Source organism: Pteronotus mesoamericanus, unplaced genomic scaffold, assembly GCF_021234165.1.
Source record: "Pteronotus mesoamericanus isolate MK-2021 breed Mesoamerican mustached bat unplaced genomic scaffold, CSHL_Meso_final contig_75, whole genome shotgun sequence".
Taxonomy (NCBI): Eukaryota; Metazoa; Chordata; class Mammalia; order Chiroptera; family Mormoopidae; genus Pteronotus; species Pteronotus mesoamericanus.
In genome coordinates this window covers 5,943,149-5,963,153 of record NW_026555249.1, presented here as the reverse complement: position 1 = coordinate 5,963,153, position 20,005 = coordinate 5,943,149, and the positions used below count along the sequence as shown (strand labels likewise).

General features: G+C 47.9%; 1 protein-coding gene across 1 annotated transcript in view; it reads right to left on the bottom strand.

Annotated features, from left to right (window-relative positions):
- Window positions 1–19,505, bottom strand: part of RAI14 (retinoic acid induced 14) — a 127,063-nt gene extending 107,558 nt beyond the window's left edge. The window contains exons 1-2 of the mRNA XM_054583926.1: window positions 19,285–19,505; window positions 882–965 (exon numbers count right to left, since the gene is read on the bottom strand). Of these exons, the coding sequence (XP_054439901.1) occupies window positions 882–917 (36 nt within the window). The 5' untranslated portion in view covers window positions 918–965; window positions 19,285–19,505. The remainder of the gene's footprint in view (window positions 1–881; window positions 966–19,284) is intronic.
- Between the last annotated feature and the right edge of the window lie 500 nt (window positions 19,506–20,005).

Below are 20,005 nucleotides of genomic sequence, written 5' to 3'. Positions count from 1 at the left end.
TGTGTGCTCGGTTGGCCATAAAAGATGCAGTCGCTATGTACCGTACAAATGTGGTTGTGCCAAGCTGTCACATAACTCACAGCAAAGCAATAAAACCCAGGGTCACCTTTAATTACCTAATGTTAAACGACAGCCAAGCAAGCCCATTAGGAGAATGATGTATCTGGAATTCCATCAAGTACCCTTCCATGAACTTCTCCCATTCAACGATTCTGCTGGAAGCATCTGGAATGCAGCTAGTATGAGGCTGGAATCTCAGCAGGGTTTATGAGGTGACCTTTTGTTAAATAGCATTGTGTATAATCCCGCTGCTATGCTATTTTTCTCCATTTTCTCCTCTGGGAGGCTTTGTTTCACAATGCTCACATCATAGCTGGTTCCTCCAATCCAGTCTTTTATGATGAAGAACAAATGAGTAAGAACCCCAGGAATTCAGGGGGAGAAAAGGTACAGGCAGCAAGAGATACTGTTTTGCCATAAAAGCCGTCACAGAGAGCTGAACAGTTTCCTAAGGCTAAACCATGAACCACGCTCAGACGCCATTCTTTAACCATCCTCATGAGACTGGCTTCTCTTGAAAAGAAGTCCAGATTTGGGGGACTTTAGAAATGCTGAGCTTTTTACTGGTTCCTTTCTTTAAGGTGTGTAATTTGTTCCTTTCTCTACAAGGCACAGACCCTAGGAATCGCTCAATGTCCCTTCTGAAAGCTGTATACACAAATAGCAAGGAGCCTAGAGCTGGCCATTCACAAAAGCCACCCTAAGCAGAGGCCCAGAAGAACCCAGGGCCTTATCAAGGTGGGGGTGTGGGGGCTGCTTCTGCAGCTCGGGGAGCCGGGCGGGGGCCGCCAGATGGTGCGTCACCATCCCCGAGGACTTACGTCACTCTTCCTGAACTTCGCTTTCAAGCTCTTCATGGTCAGTCCATTCAGCCTTCCAAAGCTCTAGACGTGACTGCTCAACACCTACGCAGAGAAGGACAGAAAGAAATCAGGTGTCAAGGCTTCCAAATAAACACCACAGACATTCCTTCTGAAGGGATTACAACTCTGGGCCCCGGGCAGGAGGCGGGGCTTGAGTTAAGAAGGGGGTCGGAGTGATGAGCTAAGGCATGGCAAGGAGCCTGTTCTTTCCACTCAGGATATGTACTACTTCCTAGAACCTTCTAACATTTTCAAGTTAACCAGACCTTACCATCTTACCTCGATTTCCCCAACATTAAGAAGACCACAAGTTTAAATAACTACTATACTGTCATTATACAAAATACAGTATCGGTATGCTAAACTAATTCCTAGATACATCATTTGTGTGACAATTGTACCGCCCACCTCCTTGGGAAGAGTCACCAGTCAGTGAAGGATGATAAGGACAACAGTTCATACCCCAGATGCCATGCATTCCCTGTTTATTTTTTCTCTGTGTGTTTTTCCCCCTCGAAACACACAGGGCAGTTAGCAAAAAATGCCAGAAACAACAAAACCTCCCTCAGCAAATACCTCATTCCTCAGGAGGCCACTTTAAACAATGAAAGACTCCCCAGGTCCTTGTGGGATCCAGCCATTCGCAGCTGGAGCTGAAAGTCTTAAGAAACCATCTTATTTAGGAGGGGTCTGTGGTCCCCAGTAAAGCGAATGTCATTTTCTTAAGTATATATGTACTTTTTTCAGAGAAGAAAGTTCCTAGTCTTCATTTGACTCTGCGAGGGGGCTGTCACCCTTCCAAAGTTAACACAATTGGCGGAGCATGAGACCCTCGTTTTTCCAGAAGTAGAGCCTCCGAGATGTCAGGAAACTCGTCTGCAGCAGTAAAGCCTGAGCATGCTGGAATTCAGGACCAGACCCCCACATCTGATCACTGGGAGCTTTTCCTGCTGCCCTCTAGCCTAAAATTAAAACCAAAAGGCAGAATCCCAATGCTAAAATATGGCATAAACTTAATCTTCATCCTTAAACATGGAAAACACACAAAGTGTGCACCTTTGCATTTAGGTCAAAAAGGCAAGGAACCCTATGTGCAAGTTCCCATTGGTGATCATAAGCGGTCTCTAAATGTCACTTCAAACCTCAACTGACTGGAAGTGAGAACAAGTCAACTTCAACAGTACTAGCCATTTGAGAACTGAGAAATAGCGTTCAAATGTTTATCACAGCTGACCATTCTTTTCCTAAAGCCGTTCGTGATCATCACTCATACCTCCACCATCTTATTATTCTGGACTAAACCGATCAGAGAAGACAGAGAGGGGGCAACCCAATCACCTACACAGCTGTCCTCATCTGTCCTCCTGTCCTTCTCGCTGCCTGCAGAAGTCCAGCAACTTGCTAGCTTCTCATGTGTCTACTTTTATCATTGCTGCTACCATTAAGCAAGGTCCTTGGATGAATGGTACAAAAGTTCAGTCACCATAAAGCATTTTAATGACAGCAATCAGGAGGTCACACCGTTACTTTAGCCTCCCTGTGGTCCCCTTCAATCTACACAACTAACTAGGTAGAAGTGACAAAATGCATGTTGCCTTGGAAACTGTACATACTGTAATTACATCTTGGTAATTGCCAAGTATTTAACCACAGAGAAGGTTGGGGCAGTACCTGAACAGCAAAGTGCAAATTCTGGACCAGTGTTTCTCAAAGTTGGCCCCTAGTTCATCTGAATCAGAAGGACCTGGGGACAATTTGCTGAATGCAAAACCCTGGCCCACATACCACTGAAATTCAATCTCAGGGAGCAGGGCCCAGGAATCTATTTGGTTCACTCTTTTGCACACTGATGTTTGAGAACCTAGAGCTGAGGTATATAAACAGGGAAAACATTTGTCCAAGTTGCACTGACTTATAAGCAGCCTGTTTTCATCCCCAAACAAAGCACCTTCTGATGAATCCAAATGGCAGTACTGGTAATCATTCCCAAGCTGCCAATGGCACATGGTTCTTCACCAACTGTAGCCAGAAAATGGAAATCATCCTTGGAGTTCATTCCTTCTACCCTCTGAGCGAAGTGCTAACAACCAAGGAAAGAGGCCAAATCCATGCAACAGCAAAGGGAAGCCAAGGCTTGGATAATCCACAAGCCACGAAGCCCGGGAGTCTCCAACCTCCCTCCCTCCCCATCTGTGGACACCTTTGCATTACTGCCTAAGATCTGCCTCCTCTCTCCCACCCCCCTCCCCAGCCAGAGCTCTGCCCCCCACCCTGGTCAGTGGAAACACTGCCTACCCTGAAACCAGTCCCTGGTGCCAAAAAGGTCGGTGGCCGCTGGTGTAGCCCTCCACGGCAGAATCCACCCAAAGCACTCCTTCAGTCACGGCAGAGAAGCCTTCTGTTTGAGGTCCTGGAGGGTTTTCAGAGGTGTTGCACTCGTTTTGTATGTGTTTATCTTTGGCATTTTTTTTTTTTTTAGCATGCCAGTAAGAAGTATGCAAACTCTAATTTGAATATTAAATAAATAAAGCAACTAACTCCAAAAATTCCCAGGGGAAGGGATTAGCTATGAAAGGAATCTTCCTGGAACCATGGTTCTGGGTGTGTGATAGCTGGGTGGTCTACAAACTGCAGGATGAGAGACAGGGGTCAAGGGTAAACAAGTCCTGCAAACCTACAGGAGAGTAGCTTCAGCATCCAAAAGGGTGGCTGGGGGTAATTAAGGTGAGTAATAGATCGCTGCTTTCCCGGTATTTGTAAAACAATCTAACACATGGAGGCCATGACTCGGGGAAAGTAACCTGCCCAGAAATGACGCTGGACTCCTTCTGCCTCAGCGCCTCAGCACCTCCGCTTCCCTGAGAGGACCCACAAGGGACTCCGGGATTTGCTGGCCTCGCTGGGGCAGCCGGGATCTCACAGCCCCGGTTTCCAAATCCGAGCTTCCAAAGCCCAAACTGGGTTACAGGCTATCTTGAGTATAGTGACATCCAGTCACTTAGCAAGCCTACACGAAGAGCAGGCCTTGGAAATGTCACTTAATCAAGACACTTCGTTCCCAAGAGCTGCAGTGAGGCTGAATTAACTGCACAGCAGCCTGATATGGATAGTGCAAAAAGAGGATGAAATGTTACGTGGATGTGGGAAAAGTTGTTTGAACCAAGTTCTTTCATTTCAAGCAGAATAAAGCACATCTACCCACTGAGCAGGAATATTACACAGTTTACGTCCTGCTCAGGCCACAGGAAGTCACTGAAACATGGCTCCCATCACTGGTCACCAGTCACCACGGGACTCTGGGTCCATCAGTGAGGATGTAACAGTGCAGGGTTACCTTCCCATCTGAAAGACCGGGTCCAACAAACAGGGTTTATTTATTAATCCATCTCCACTTTACAAGGAATGGAACTCTCAATCAAAGCTTAACATGAGCTATCCTTACCTGATATAATTCCACACTGAGTCAAAAGCCTTGATATAAGCCTATAGAGCTTTATCATGAACTAATGAGTTACACTCCTTTGAGTGCTAAAAAATCACTTATAATGGATATAGAGCTTCGTTTTGGGGCAATGAAAGTGTCCTAAATTTATTGTCACGATGGCTGCTCAACTTGTGACCATACCAAAACCATCAACGCTACACTTCAAGTAGGCGAACTGAACAGGATGTGAGTTGTATCTCAAGAAAGCTGTTTTTATTTTTATTTTTTTAATAGTGGCTTAATAAATCTCTATTACCTTCTCCAATCCTTAGAGTTAGAAAAATTCCAGGTTACAAGCCTCTGGATTGATTGGAAAAGAACTTCATTGGGACAAAGATGAAGAAATAATGTCCTTCGCACTGAAATGTGGTTGCTTCTCGCTTTTCTTTTTTTACCTATTTCTATGCCCCACCCCACCCCTGATTGAAGTGGTTAGGAAAAAAAGGGCCTCTCTTGCATATTCAGGCTACTCTGCCGGCCCACCCACACCCCCACAGACGGCCCAAGGGCTGTTTTGTAAGGCAAGGCTGCCAATTATGTCCGCAATGAGAGTCCTTTGGGAGCCGCAGCCAGATACTCTGATTCTGTAATCAGAGGTGAGGCTCAGAAATCTGTAATTTTTGTTTCAGCTTCTTGGGTAATTTGGCTGCTTGGCTAGATTAGGGGAACCACTGTCCTAGACACAATGATACACACCTATAATTGGCACTTTCATTAAAAAATAACCTAGACATGTTCTGCACGTAGATACAATAGATTAGTATCTTCAAGCATTGACTATGCTTGAACCTTTCACAACACTGAGGGACGGGGGAGTGGGGAGGATGGGGGGAGCCCTCCACCCTCTAAATTCTAGGAGAGCAGCTAACTGGTTACCTGTGGCCACTGGGAAACAGTATTAACTGGCAAAGGCAGATGGCAGCTATGCATTTTCCTGAACCACAAGAATCGCTTAGCATCTAAGACACCGGACCACAGGATTCAAGGCAGCAGATTCCCTGTGAACCGCACAGCGCCGGGGGAGTCCAGGAAACGGCGCTGTCCTCCGGCCAGCTCACCCCTCCATCGTGGAACGGGGCCCACTTCTCAAGAGCCCTCAGCACCACCAGGGCACAGACGTGCGCCCCGGACAGGCTGCCGGAGTTTTTCTTCCCTGTTAATGTGAACATCAGACTTAAAACCCAAAGCACTGATGAGGGCATTGAACAAACGTAAAAAACTACAATTAAAGAAAGCACTTTGCTCCTTGCCGGCCTCTACCTCTCCTCCCTTAAGTACACGGTTGTTTCCTCTGATAATGATCTCTTTGCAGCAAAGATGGAATTTTAACCAAAAACTGCGCAAACACTCAATTCTCTCAATCTAGAAAAGCAAATACATCCTGTAAAAGGTCTCTCCAGACCAGCCTCCCCAGTCAGGCTGCGCCTGACAAGGCAGCGCCTGAGGCCGTCCGGGAGCGCCCGCGGGCAGGAGCTGCTTCAGGTCTCTGCCCCGGGGCAGGGCTGCACCTCTGGGACAAGGGACAGAAAGTGGGGAGCGAGGCCAGGAGTGCCGCGGCACCTCACCCAGGTTACTGATGCACGGCAGGTCTGTTCCAGCGACGGCAGGAAAAACATCCTCAACACACACAGGCATTGGGTCAGGGGAACTGTGGGCAAGGACTGTGGAGAATGTGAGTGGAGACCACCAGTGTAAGGAGAAAATGATACAAAACGATCTAGTTATCCGCTGTCCACTAATGCAGAGATTCGAAGAGCAGAAACCCTCGAGGACTAGGAAAGATCAGAGCAGTCTTCACAACGGGGTAGGGGCCTAACAAGCATGTAAGGAAACGCAGGACTGGGACACACTGAGGGGGAAGGACATCTCGTCAGACCGCTCCCACAGCAGGGGCACGCCCGCCATACCGCAGCTTCTCCCGGAAGGCTGAGTAGAGATGGGGGGCATCACTGCACAGTTCTCTCTGGAGAAAGATCCTCTCCAATCCGCCCACACTCTGGCCCCTACACACCCTGCATGGGAGTGAGTGGCTTGGGAGTTCTGCTCCCAGTTTTCAGAAAATCTGAGAACATGCCTCTCCCACGGTTTGCTTACTTTGGAATGACAGATTTTCAGGGCAGGATTTTCATTTTGCTTATAGTTGGGCACTGGCCATCGGCACGCAATCAATAAATGTTTCATGCGTGAGTGTGTAAGACAAAGACTGGGTTAGGACCCTCGCCAGCCTTCGGACTTCACCTTTGACCTCAGTAAGGCTTTGGTCCCAAATGCAGTGGGTAGGCTGCACTGGGATCTGACCAAAAGCAACAGAATGATTAGGTTTTACCACGTCCATCTGAAAGCACTCAGAAAGAGTTAAAAACAAGTAAATAAAAGCCTAACTCCTTTGGCCTATGAAGCCTTTACCAGTTTGCCTCTCCTGTCCCCTCCGCCTGCTCTCTGCCCCCTCTCCTTGCTACCTTCATGATCGCCTCCCCAACCACACGCGGAGCTGATCCGCTGAGCTGATCCAAGGGAGCTGACCGTTTTGAGTAACGGAATGTGAGAGTCAACAGAGAGCAAGGACCATCAAACAGACAGCCTGGGAGCAAAAGGCATAAACCTCCAGCAACACAAGTCAGTCACAGGGGTGTCATGTACAGCAAGGCGACCATAGTTAATAAGAGCTAATGACACTGTATCGCCTCTTTGAAAGTTGCTCAGAGAGTAGATCTTGAAAGTGCTCAACACAAGAAAAAAATTCTGTAACTATGTGAGGTGAGGGATGTTACCTAGACTTGCGGTGATCACTTGGCAATATAAACAGATATTGCATCACTATATTATACACCTGAACTAATGTAATGTTATGTACTAATTATACCTCAATTTTTAAAAAGTATGTAGCAATTGAAATTGAGTATAGATTTTTTTTTTAAACCACAGACTAATCAGAAAAGTCACAGTCTATCTAGAGGCAGAGGATTCACTCAATATATTCTAAAGAGCTCATGTGACAGAAAACAGAGCTGCTTTATGATGACATTGTAGAGGGCACGTTTACTCAGCAAACAATCAGCAAAAAATCAGATACACGTGAGTAAGTGAACGAACACACAAGCAAACTCTGCTGAGCATTCATTATGGGCTGGGTTCTTTCATATATGCCATCTTTTTTATTAATTAACTAAGAGTAGGTGTGTTTAAGATTGCCCGGATGAGAAAGAAAAAGTTAAGAAAAAATAAAAAAAGATACAAGCAGTGGCTTCATTTTGACAGTGAATCATTTCTAAAACCCTCTAATATACTTTTTGCAATGAAATGGTCACACTCTTTTTCAGCTGCCAGTGTCTTGCAGATATTTGCATCATACTAATCATGGAGTAAAGCTCTCTTGAGAACATCCATCTTCCTCCCTATATTCACAACTTGCCTGTATCCAGGGGATGACATTTCTCTTGAGAAACAAATACATCATTCCTCTCTGAAAAATAAGACCTGCCACCAACCAGGACTGATCTTGGTCCCTGAAGCAGAGCCACCAGCACTATTAAAAAAATTAGCCCAGGCTCTGGCAACATTACCATCTGATCTGTCAAGTGTGTGACTCACGCGCTCCAATAAGCCTACCAGCACAGAGCCCCATGGTTACCTCCTGCCCTAAACCCATCCAGTTTAAGAAAGCAGGGGCTTAATCAAAACAAGCTCCCTCTGGAATATAAAAATCATTCTAGGGCTAAGGAATGCCGTACGATTGTCCCTCGTGTTGAGGTGATCGTAAAGATGATCTCTAAAAGGTTCTGTTTCCACAGCATTTGACGTCTCTGTCAATAGCACCGTCTATTCATCATGTTCACCCCTGCAGAACCAAAAGCTGCCCTGCAGGTAGGTAGCAACTAATCAGCCCCAGGCGGCAAGGAGGATGGCTGTGTGCTTTGGCTTCTTCCTCCCCAATCCATTCCTTCTCGGGTTTTACCTACCTTGCAACCCAAGAGAACCAACCCATTTTAAAAATATCGGCCCACTCCTGAAACATTATGAGTAAAAATGTAAAATGTAGAAAGCAAAAAGGCACTATGGGAAGCATATCAGCAGTTTCCTCTGAAGTTAAATATAAATTCATTATTTAACCCAGCAATTCCACACCTACATTACCTTGCTAAGAGAAATGAAAACATATGTCCATACAAAGATTTGTACATTAATGTTGATAGCATCAGTATTCCTAACTGCAAACAAGTGGCAACTACTGAAATATCCATGAACTGGGTAAACAAAATGTGCCATTTCCGTAACAGCGGGTGCTACCCAGCACTTGGAAGGAAGGAAATACCAATACAAAGTGCAACATGCATGAAGCTCAAAATGACTGTACTAAGTGAAGGTCAGACACGAAAGACCACAGATTATGAGATTCCATTTGTATGACCCACCTAGAAGAGGCAAATTTACAGAGACAGGAAGTAGGTCCGTGGTTGTCTGGGGCTGGGGATGGTAAGAGTGCTTCAAATGGGCATGAGGGGATCTTTTGGGGGGGAGGGACGTGTTTTAAAACTATATTGTGATGATAATCACACAACTCCATAGAGTTTCTAAAAATCATTAAGCTATATACAAAAATTGGTGAATTGTATGGAATGAAAATCATACCTCAAGGAAGCTGTTTTTTAAAAGACCCAATACAAAAAGGGAAAAAGGTCATATGCAAACTTGTTAGGGAGTGAAAGCTATCTTTATGGAGTAAGAGGGCAGGCTCTGTTTATGATCATATTTAACAACTGTTTTTACTCGGGAAAGATGGAATCGCCAAACATTTGCTTACTGCGCATTTCATCAGCTCTTCCACTCCGTTTCCGATGGGGTTGCTTGGGCTCCACATTCTGGAACGCTGGAAATACCATTTGCAACGGTCACAATGGCTCTGCCTGGCCTGCTAAGTCTCTGCACCCCATCATCCCGTGTCTCAAACACTTTTCGGAACACGAGATACGCGAGATTCTAAACCAGATTCTGTGAGCTCTGACGCCCTTGGAAAACGAGTAATGGACGGGATGGAGGACACAAGCTCTCTCCTGCCACCCCAACTACCTACAGTGTTTAGACGACTTTCAAATGCCGGGTACCCAAGAAAGCCTGTGTCTCACCTCCAGGCGAGCAGAGAGGGGACGGGAGGCTGGCTCCCTGGAAGGCAGGCCTCACGGCACTCTTCCCCGAGTGCTGCACTAGACCTACAATGTTTGGTTTGGTCCTCCTCAGCGCCTGGCCTTCTTCAGATAACTACACTTCCCTCCTTTTAGAAAACTGTCCTGCTCCCCTCCACCCCCCCCCCCCACATCCCCCAGGTCATATCCTGACTATAGTTATTCCCTGAGTGATTGGAATGTGTCCTCAGCAAGGCTACTCAGAGACTCTCCCAGGGATTTCTGGAGTTGGAAGAGGGAAGGGGAAGGGGACAGAGGGACGAAAAGGAAGAGGAGAGGGGAATGGAAGAGGGTAGAAAGGAGGAGAAAGGAGCAGGGAAAGAAGGAAGAGGAAGGAAAGGCCTTCCTCTCTGGTAGAGAAGCTGGGAACGGTGGGCCCGGCAGCTGCCCGCACCCTGGCAGGCAGCTGGTTTGAGAGAGGGAACAGGGAGGCCCCTGACTCCAGGGATCCCAGGCTCTGCTAGAGTCACCCCCTTTCCGCACAGGATCTGGGATTGCACAAACCGAGGCACTCCCCCTCTAGATTACAGTAATTCAAGCTGGGTTTCTGTCACTTGCAACCTAAGGATCCTGACAAGTCCTTCTCGCCTACTGACTTGTTCTGGCTGTCACCTCAGCTCCCTCAGAAAGAGGAGACTAGGACTCAACCAGTGGCCGCCTGCATCTCTCTGCTCAGAGCAGCTCTCAGGTCAGTAGCTAAAGCCACTTCTTGAACTACAGGAGAGAAAAATACACCCTCTGGAGTCTAACTGGGAAGAACAGAACAGGATGACCCACAGTGCCCCCTCTGAACCTGCAGGTTAGGGAGGACATGTTTACCACTCATTTGTTTGACTGTAAACTGCCCCCGGATCTATTCTGCCCCAGGCCTCATGCCCCCCCCCCCGCCGTCTTGCCCGCAAAAGCACCACCTCCAAAGCCTTCCATTCATTTTCCCCCTCCAGAGCACCTGGCCAGCCAGCCCGTGGGGGTCTTCTGGGCGACCTCCACTCTCTGCCTCTCCTACAGGAACCAGCCAACAAAAGACGGCAATTGCAATTCCGGCCCTGAAGAGTGTTAGAGCACCGTGAGACTCTCGCAAGGTGAGTAGCTACAGCAACAGCTGGGTCCACCAGGGACTCAGGGCGGACCTGCCCAGGGCTGAGGCGTGGAGGAAGCTGCTCCAGGGGCTGAGGCTAAGGATGAATGAGGGACACTCTCACAACAAAGAGAGCTGGGGGGCAGAGGGGGCAGAGGGCCGGCTGGGGCTCAGCGGCATCAGGAGGCCCAGGCCCAAGGATAATCCCCCGACAGTTAATCCTTGAACTGCCCTGAAGATAGGATATGCAAAGGCACTGTCACTAACCCTAATTTATTCTAAGAAAGACCCCTGGAAGAGAGGCCTAATGCGGCCAAGGCACCGCTCCCCAGGGGCTACGCCAGCCTGGATAGCAGACTGTTGCCCTGGCAGAGCAAATGGAAAAGCCTTTCAGATCTGTTCCATTAGGAGTCCCAGGGTGCTGCGAGCCTGTGCTCCATGTGTGGGGGGTGGGGTGGGGGGAACAGTTAGAGCCTCCTGCCCAGCGAACACAGGCCCTGTTACCTGAATGGGATGCCCTGGACCACTCTGTGCTTAGGGGTCAGAAGCAAACAGCATTAACATGCAGGATGGGGGCGTGTTTCATAACAGTAATAGGGATTTAACATGTTCCCCTCATTCCCCACACACCCCCATACATACCTGGCACCTGGGATGCTGGGAGCGTTTACAGAGTGAGAATAGCACGGCTGTACATAAACTTGCAGTTTAAGATGAAAAATAAGAAAACTATACTGTTTCAATTACTCATGTGCTCTGAATACCAACCACAGGCCACATAGAAATGTGGACCATACACAACCCCTACCTACAAAAATCAATCTCACTATTGTTATACACACACACACACACACACACACACACACACTAGAATGTATATATTCTGTATAGATTACATGCACAAAAGCAGAGACACAGATTTGTAAACCAAAGACACAAATGCCCATTATACCATGGAGTCGGTTTGTGGTGAAGCTACCGTATTTCTGTAAAGAAATGCTTAAAGCTATGAGCAAAATCCCTGATAGCTGGCTAAAGACACAGGGGAACAATCGAACATGGACTCAATGAGGGTATTCCAGGTTTCAGATGGCACTGGGCTGCCAAGACCAACGAGATGACACGTTACTTAAACTGATGCCGTCTAGGTGCCACATGTGAAATGTGACTGATGCAAACTGACAAGCAGAAAATCCACAGTGATCTCAAAGACCTACTATGAAAAAATAATGTCAACTCTACCACTAATAAGTTTTATATTGAGCACATGTTGATAATACTTCGGATCTACTTGGTAAAATAAAATATATGGTTACAATTAATTTCATTTGTTTCTTTTTTGTGTGGCTACTAGAAAATTTAAAATGACTGCTGTCTTGTATTTCTGGCTTGGTTATTGTACTATGAGACGGTGATGACTTAGATTTTTTTCTTCCAAGGCGGTGATGACAGTATCCAGTTGGCAATAACAGACTTTTATCATTATTTCCAACAAGGCAGGCCCCAAATTAAGCACAAAAAGTATTTAACCATGTTTAATGTTCACTTACTGTCATAAAATCATAAAACTCTGGTCTACTTTAAAATCTGAGTTAACTGCGAGTTAATGATAATGAAAGTTGCACTTTAAAAGATTTACACTGCCACATGCAGAAGAAAGAATGATTAACCAGCAATGTTATTTCACTCCCGACTGACGGACTTCTAGGCAAACTCTACTCTGTTATATACGATTCAGAATCATGTGTATATTTTTGTCTAACAAATGGACACTCCTCCAAAGGGTTCAGGAGGAAATTTCACTTCCCTCTCACTCACTCTTAAGTGCCACCATCTTCATTTTAACGATTTTTCGGCTCTGCTCCTGGATCGTGGTTGAAACAAGTTGTCCAGTGAAACTAAGGAACGTGTTAATGCAGTTTCAAATGAAATTGGCCACTACTAAAGGAATTATGTCTTTACATTGCCCATATTACCTAATGGTATGATAACAGGAGGACTCAATGAAGGAATGACAATACAGGGAAAAGAGTTGCACAACTACACAGATGTGTTGCAATGACATACGGGGCAACCCCTGTTTATTGCTATAGGTTATGATGGCAGATATAATCAAGATTGGCCAATATACCAGCAGTTCCTTCAAGGCAGGTTGATAAAGAACATGGTAACCTTAGCAATAGAACAACAGTGACCATAGCTATCATTTACTGAAATTTTATCTTATGTTGCAAATTTTGTTTTTTCTACTTCTTTGTGATAAACAAGTATCATACCATTTAATGCTCACACCACGATGGAATTAGATGCTACTGTTATTATTCTCGGTGTCCAGATTGGGAAATGGCACCCTAGAAAGTGTATTTGGCCCAAGTGGCACTGTTTATATAAACGGAGGAGGCTGGGTTCAAACTCAGGGTCAGCTCCTGAGCCCAAAACACAACCATGGGCTGTGTATTAGACAACTCTCATCATCTTTAAAAGTATGGCCAACATACTTTTTTTCCACTACTTAAAAAAGTTAAGTTGCCTTTAAGGACGGAACGGTGCTTGATCTGCAGCTGGCACCTCCGAGCTCCTAGAGCTCCCTCTAGGAACGGAGGGATCTGAAAAAGGCATCCCTCCTGGCCCTGCCCCCTCCCTCCCTCACCCCTGCCTCCGTCCAGGCAGGGTCAAGTTTTTATTTCCTCATCCTTTTCATGTGTGCAGCATATGCTTCATGAATACAGTTACTAAACTTGTACGTCAAGAGAAACCTTTTCCATATAGCTCTGCTAAAGATACCAAGTTATAACAGAGAAAAGGTACAGACAGTTACATTTTATACGTGAGTTTTATACACAGCGGAGCTGATGGACTACAGATTGGCATGGAGGTTTCCCGTGTTTTGAGCAAGGATTTGGGCAAGCAGAACTTCTAGACACTGAGATGATTCCTTCTCGCGAGGACATCTCCGAATGACTCGAAGACCCTGTATAACATCTTTCCCCAAGCTATAAAAAATGAAATACTGCAATTCTTCAGAACAATGAGAAGCACACATATTATAATAAAAGCGAAATCCTAAGGCACATGCCCCAGCAAGGCAGGGAGTGCAGGTGATTTTGTCCTGGAAGCCACACAGAAGCAGCCCGGGCCGGGAGGTGGCCACCCACGCCCGAAGCAGATATCACCGGGGATAGGGTGCGTAACTCTCTGTGTTTCTTTTGCTACCGTGGATATAAACACCCACTGGCAATGTAATGAGAATCAAATGCGCTTTGTTCCAAGGGGTATGCGCTTCAAATAATCCGGGGTTGTTTCAAAGGAGAGGAAGAAAGCACGCTTGTTGTCAAACAAGGCACCAGCAGTAACACAGCCGTCAACAGATTGGCCAAGAGACAGGCTGGGATGGGAGTCATTTTGAGGAAATCTCTGCCTGGCTTTTAGAGACTCTAGAAGAAAAGCAATAGAAAAAGTAATCCAAGAGCACACCCAACCTGGCACAAAACTGAATAGCATAGAAAGAATCTAATGAGTTGATCAAGATTGCTGACTGGACATACACATGCTGTGAGTAGCAAAAATGATTTTTTTCCCTAAAAAAACCCCCCAAAACCTCCTAGGAAACCCTGGATGACTTACAGATACTGGGTTATAGTTTCTATGCCTATATATTGAATAGTTTTTTTCCAATTAAAAAAAAAAAACTTACAGAAAAGACATGTGAAACTTGGTTTTTTAAAATAGAACAATGATTTAGTGCCCCTCCCTCAAAAAAAATCTAAACTTCTTTAAAAAAAAAAAGAAAAAACAAAGATCCAAGAAGGTTCTGAGAGCATCTGCATCAACTTTGACCCACGATGAACGTGGAACGGAACTGGAACCAATTCGCTCAGAGAGAGAATGGCAAGCTCCTCAACCCACCGAGCCCTGTGCGAGGACCTCCTGCGGGGCCCCGAGCAGGCCCTCGGGGCTCCAGCTTGGGCTGTGGCTGGGCCGTATCTCCCTCTGCCTTCCCCAAGGCAGAAAGGAAAAGCAACCCACTGTCCGTGAGCCTACTGACTCACAAGTTCCCACATCGCCTGGGCAGCAGGAAGAGGCCACTGTGCGTGGGCAGCTGCTCCTGGCCGCAGCTTGACTGCCCACTTCAAGTTAGGGGCTCCTTTTCACCTTTGAAAAATGATCAGTCACCCATATGTCCACGCTCACAGGACAGACTCCAATTACAGAAGCCTCCCTGTCACACTAAGGGTCCTGGCCCAGAATTTGTTCACTCACCAACAAAGCTTGACAAACAGATTTGTTTATGTGATCCTCACATAAGGCCAAGGGCCTGGGTTCCAGACCTTTCTCTGACTTTCACGTTGCTGCTCAATACCATCTGCCTCAACTGGGACTCCCCACTTGACTCCTTTCCCCTATCACCCATTTAAAATATACCCAAGAGGCCACTGATACATTTAGCTTTGCTTGTCAACTCCTACATTCATCACGCAAGACAGAGAAAGTTCCGTTGGCTTCTAGGGGAATAAGGCACAGCACCACAGCAGCGAATGTTTTCAGTACCGTGAGTGAAAGACTGTTCTTAGAGTATTTCTAGGTACCCTGCCACATATTGGTTGCTCCTGGATCTTTAGAACAAGGTCATCATTTCCACCACCACCCTCTAAAACACCCTCACGGATGAATGCACAGAGCCAGGGCAACAATGAGTGTTCGCCCTGCACCAATTCAGAGAAACACACTTCTAGTCCTAGAAAGTCCGTGCGGTTGGCAGTGCCTAAGACCGTTGCTGGCCTGTCTGTACCGATGCTGTGTGGACCAGAGAATGAGGGTACCTTTCTGTACCTTCCACAGTTAAAATGCTGGAAAGCTAAGTTGCCGAGAAAAGGAAAGACGGGTACAGTTCTGAGCATCGTTTTACTTATGTTTTCCTCTGAATTCAGGTTTAGGCAAATGGTGGCATAAGAAAAATCTGAAGGCAAGTGTTTTAAAGGATAAGTCACAGAATTTAAGCAGAGCGCTTTCTTTGTAAGATACTCTAATTTTTATCCAGATGGAACCTGTAAATATGACTCTTGGGGCACTCAATGACAGCCATTTAGGATACCCAGAAGAGAAATTCTAAGTAGAAAACCACAACAAAAAAGCATGATATTCATTCAACAAACATTTGAGTACCTACCCTGTGTCCACACTGTTCTAAACACTAGGGATATGGCAGTGAACAAAAGAGACAAAACCCGTTTTCATGGAGTTTCTAATCTAGTATGAAAAGACAGCCTACTAATATAAATTAAAATATCTGGCAAGTTGGAAGGTGGTAAGTACCCTCGAGGAAAATAAAGCAGAAAAGAGAACACAGCGTGCGGGAAGCGGGCGGCCGGGAAGGGCTGCTCAGAGCGTGATGCCTGAGTAAGGCTCTGAGGGGTCGCCGGCGGATGCCTAGTTACCTCGGGGAGGAGCGTCCCGGACAACAGGAGCCGCAAGCGCAGGGCTCTGAGGCAGGCCTGTTGTTGGCAGTTTGAAGGAATAATGAAGAAGCCCATGTCTTTAAATGTCTTAAACTGCTTCCAGATTGAGGGGTTACCATTAGGGCCACAATGTCAAGAACACGGCCCCAGTTTCATAAACTCCTGGAGCAGGAATGTGTCTCTGCAAACGCTCACTAAACCCCTCGTCTCCCCAAGGAAGAGGCCTGCAGAAGGCTGAGGGAGTCATCCCAGGTGACAGCACCAGCCACTGTCTGAGAAGGGCAAGAATCCCAGAGGCAGCACCAACGTTGTCTCCTGCTTCAATGGCACAATTGAAGTGCTTTCCTCATTTAAGAAAAAAAAAAATTTTTTACACAAAAGAATCCAGTCAACTAGTAATCTTAGAGCTAAAAATTGATTAATTTTACTTACTCATTCAACAAACAACCAAGCAAGCCCTATATATACCCCAAATGTTTGTCGAGAAGTGAAATAAATGTAGCATTCCCTGGACCCCATTACCCAAGTATTAATTGTACGTGTAAGAGAAACTTGTGCCCAGGGAAATAGGTCGCAAATGTTTATTGAAGCACTCTTTATTAGTAAAAAAGGGGAAACAGGCCAACTGTCCTCCGCAGAAAAAGGGTAACTGAAAAACTGGAAACACTCTAATTTTCTGTTGGTGCGGGCATGAATACACTCTAACCTATCCATACAACGGAATTCTCTGTAGAAGCTAAAGTTAAGATCTGCACGTACCCCAAAAGCATACTGACAACTTTGAAAAATGCATGTTGTATGTGTACAGAATTATGCCACGTATATAAAGTGTTAAACACACAAGCTCACAGTTTGTGAATAGGTAATATCCAAAAGTACCAAAACACGTTTGGAAACTTTATATATAAACTTGAGGTTAGCAGGTACCTGAGGAGGAAGGCAGAGGAGGAGGGATGGAAAAAATATTTTGGTTGCAGTCTATTTTTATGAGGGGATATAAAGAAAGTATGGGAAGATTAGCAACTCTTAAACACAGGTAGTAGGGGGAAGTGGAAGGCTTACCATATCCTCATGTGATGTATACTGGAAACATTTCATACTTATTTTTATTTTGAAAGGAAGGATGAGAAAGAGACAAAACTCCTTCATCACATTCTATTAATTCCAAGGTGGTTTCTTTAACCTCCAAACCTCAGTTTCTTCGCCTTTATAACGAATGCTACTAAGTGCACATTGCCTCCAAGATACTTTGAGAAGTGGCAATTCAGAGAGAGAACCCCATTGTCAGGTACACTGCTAATGAGCAGGGACCGTATATCACGCCCCCACCGAGTCTCCAGGGTCTGGCATCCGTTCTTTTCATTCAGTTTCACATATAATAGAATAAGATTTTTCATCAGGGCTGTAATCACCACTCCCCCCCCAAGCCATAAAATAAAGGTCAGGAGTGTAAACGACACAGGAAATTCTTTAGTGAAGCACCTCAATGAATGGAAATGAAAAACCCCCAACAGCCCAGCATGGGACCGCCTCTCCCCATCCATGTTATGCAAGCACTGGTTAAAAATCCTAAGAACTGGATCAATTTCCTCACATGAAATCTATTTTACAAGCCCAAGAGAGAAAAAAATATGACGCTGGTCAGGCATCATTAAGAAAAGATGATCAGATTACACACATTGGCCATAAAACTCCCAGGCACACCTGTAAACAGAGACCTGCGGACTGGGGACAGAGCGACCCAAATCCAGCCTCGCAGGGATGCACCGCGTCGTATCCCACTTGGTTCGAACCTCGCGCAGGTGAGGCTCGCCTCGCTAAGACGAGCTTCCGCTGAGCCCTGACCCGCAAAAAACAGCTCCTCCCCCGGCCAGACCCCTAAAGTCTGGAGATCACATTCTCCCGGAAACTGGCAATGTTTCCTCATTTCAGGGAGCTTGGAATTATCCTCTCTCGGAAGGAAAACGTAGATCCGTCCAAGTGACCTGTGCGTCTGAGGCCAAGGGAAGCCTTTGGTCCAAGTGACCGGCCCGGAATCCGCAGGTCTAACCCAGTCACCATTGGAAATAAAGCTGCGCTGAGCTCAGGTTCTTGGAAGAGCCAAAGCTGGGGTGTACGGCTCCGGCCCCTGGGAGGTCTCCTGTGACTCCTCCACTTCGCACTGGGCTCCGTCTGCCCCGTCCGCTGACTCTCCATGTTCTCAGCCTGCCTCCCTCCCTCCCCCACCTCGCCACTCCACAAAAGGGGGATGCGAGGTCCAAACGCAAAAGACAGCGTGAGCCAGGGGTTGGCTGCGGAACCCTGTAAAGTGCAGAAACTAAACCGCGGACACAAACCTGCCAGGCCGGCAGCGAAGGGAGAGTGCCCACCCTCCCGAGCAGAAGTAGGAGTAGGTAGATGGCGGCCCGCGCCCCTCTCGCGGCTCCACATCCTCCCTCCTCCCGAAGTCCCAGCTGCTCCACGTCTGCCCGAACTCCAGCATCCCTCCTTCCCGGCCGTCCTCAGAGCTGCGGCGGGAAAAGCAGGCAGCGGGAGGCAGTCGCAGGCCTGGGGTGGCCGCGCCTGCACCCTGGGGCCAGCCAAAGGGATCGTGGAGTCAGAAACGGAACAATAGGGGACCCTCGCTCGCCGGAGCCATCCAGAGTCTGCCGCTCCCGCCTTCCTCCTCAGCTCCTCCAAGTTCAGCGCGGAGGCGGGTCGAGCCGGGCAGCGGAGATCAGGGGAAGCCGAGCGCCGGGCGGGGCGGGCCGGGCAGGTGGGACTGGGTGCAGCTCAAGGGCGCACGCAGCACGCCCCGCCGAGGGACGGTCATTCATTGCCACCCGCGCTCGCTCCTCGGTAGCCCCGCGCCCTGCCCCAGCCGGCCCTCGAATCGGGGCCGGTGGGAGAAATCGCCTCTCCTAACTTGGCTCGGTCCTCCCTCTACTCGGATCCCAACCATCCTCCTCTTCCTCTGTCCCCAAATCTGCCCTCCGCAGACAGTTGCCGGCCGGCGAGGGACCAGGGAGTGGTAGCAGGACCCTCGCTGCCGCCAGCTAAGCCGCTCCGCCCGGCGCGCCGTCCTGGGCTCCCGTCGCCGCCTGCGGGCCAGACACAAAGGCGGGGACGGGAGCCGGGGACCTCGCTCCGGGGAGCCTCCCAACTCTCCGCGCTGCGCACTCACCCCATCCAGTCGACGGCGGCTGCTCCCGGGTCCCGCTGGCTGAGCCACCCCGCCCGCCGCTTCCCCAGGAAAACGCGGCCGCCGGGCTCGCTTCCTGCCCGGCTTCCTGCGCCTCGGTCCCTCCTCCTCCTCCGCTGCGGGGGTCAGTGGGCGCCGCGGCTCCGAGGCTGGGCTGGCGGGGCGGGGGCAGCGGCAGCACCACCACGTGGCCGCCCGGCGCCGGCCCCGCCGACCCGGATCCCGCGGGAGCGGGAAGGGAGGTGCTAACCATTCCCCTCCCCTTCCACCCCGCGGGGCCCTAAATTCCGCGAGTCAGGTGACCCGGCCAGGCTCTCCGGTCCGACCTGCGGGAGGTGCCCGGGATCCGGCCGCGAGCCTTGGGAGGCGGTGGCCTGCTCTTAGTTTTGCGTGGATCGTGGGACCCCTCCCCGCAGACGTTGTTTCACCTGAAGTTACTGGAAAAGACCGGTACTGTGACCCCCAGGCTCAGAACGGAGGAGTTCCCGAGTAGCATTAATTTCCAAAGTCGTTTGTAGTCGTGGGGGTGTTACTGATCCAGGCACCTTCTAACCACAATCAAATCGGTTACATTTTCCAAAATGATTGAACAGAAAGTAAAGTAAAATGTGCTCATAGTCTCTGGACTGAACTAGTTGGAGTGACTGTTTCCTACACTCATCAGGTGACAACAGAAAATAGCACCGTTCAAGTGTTGCCTGAG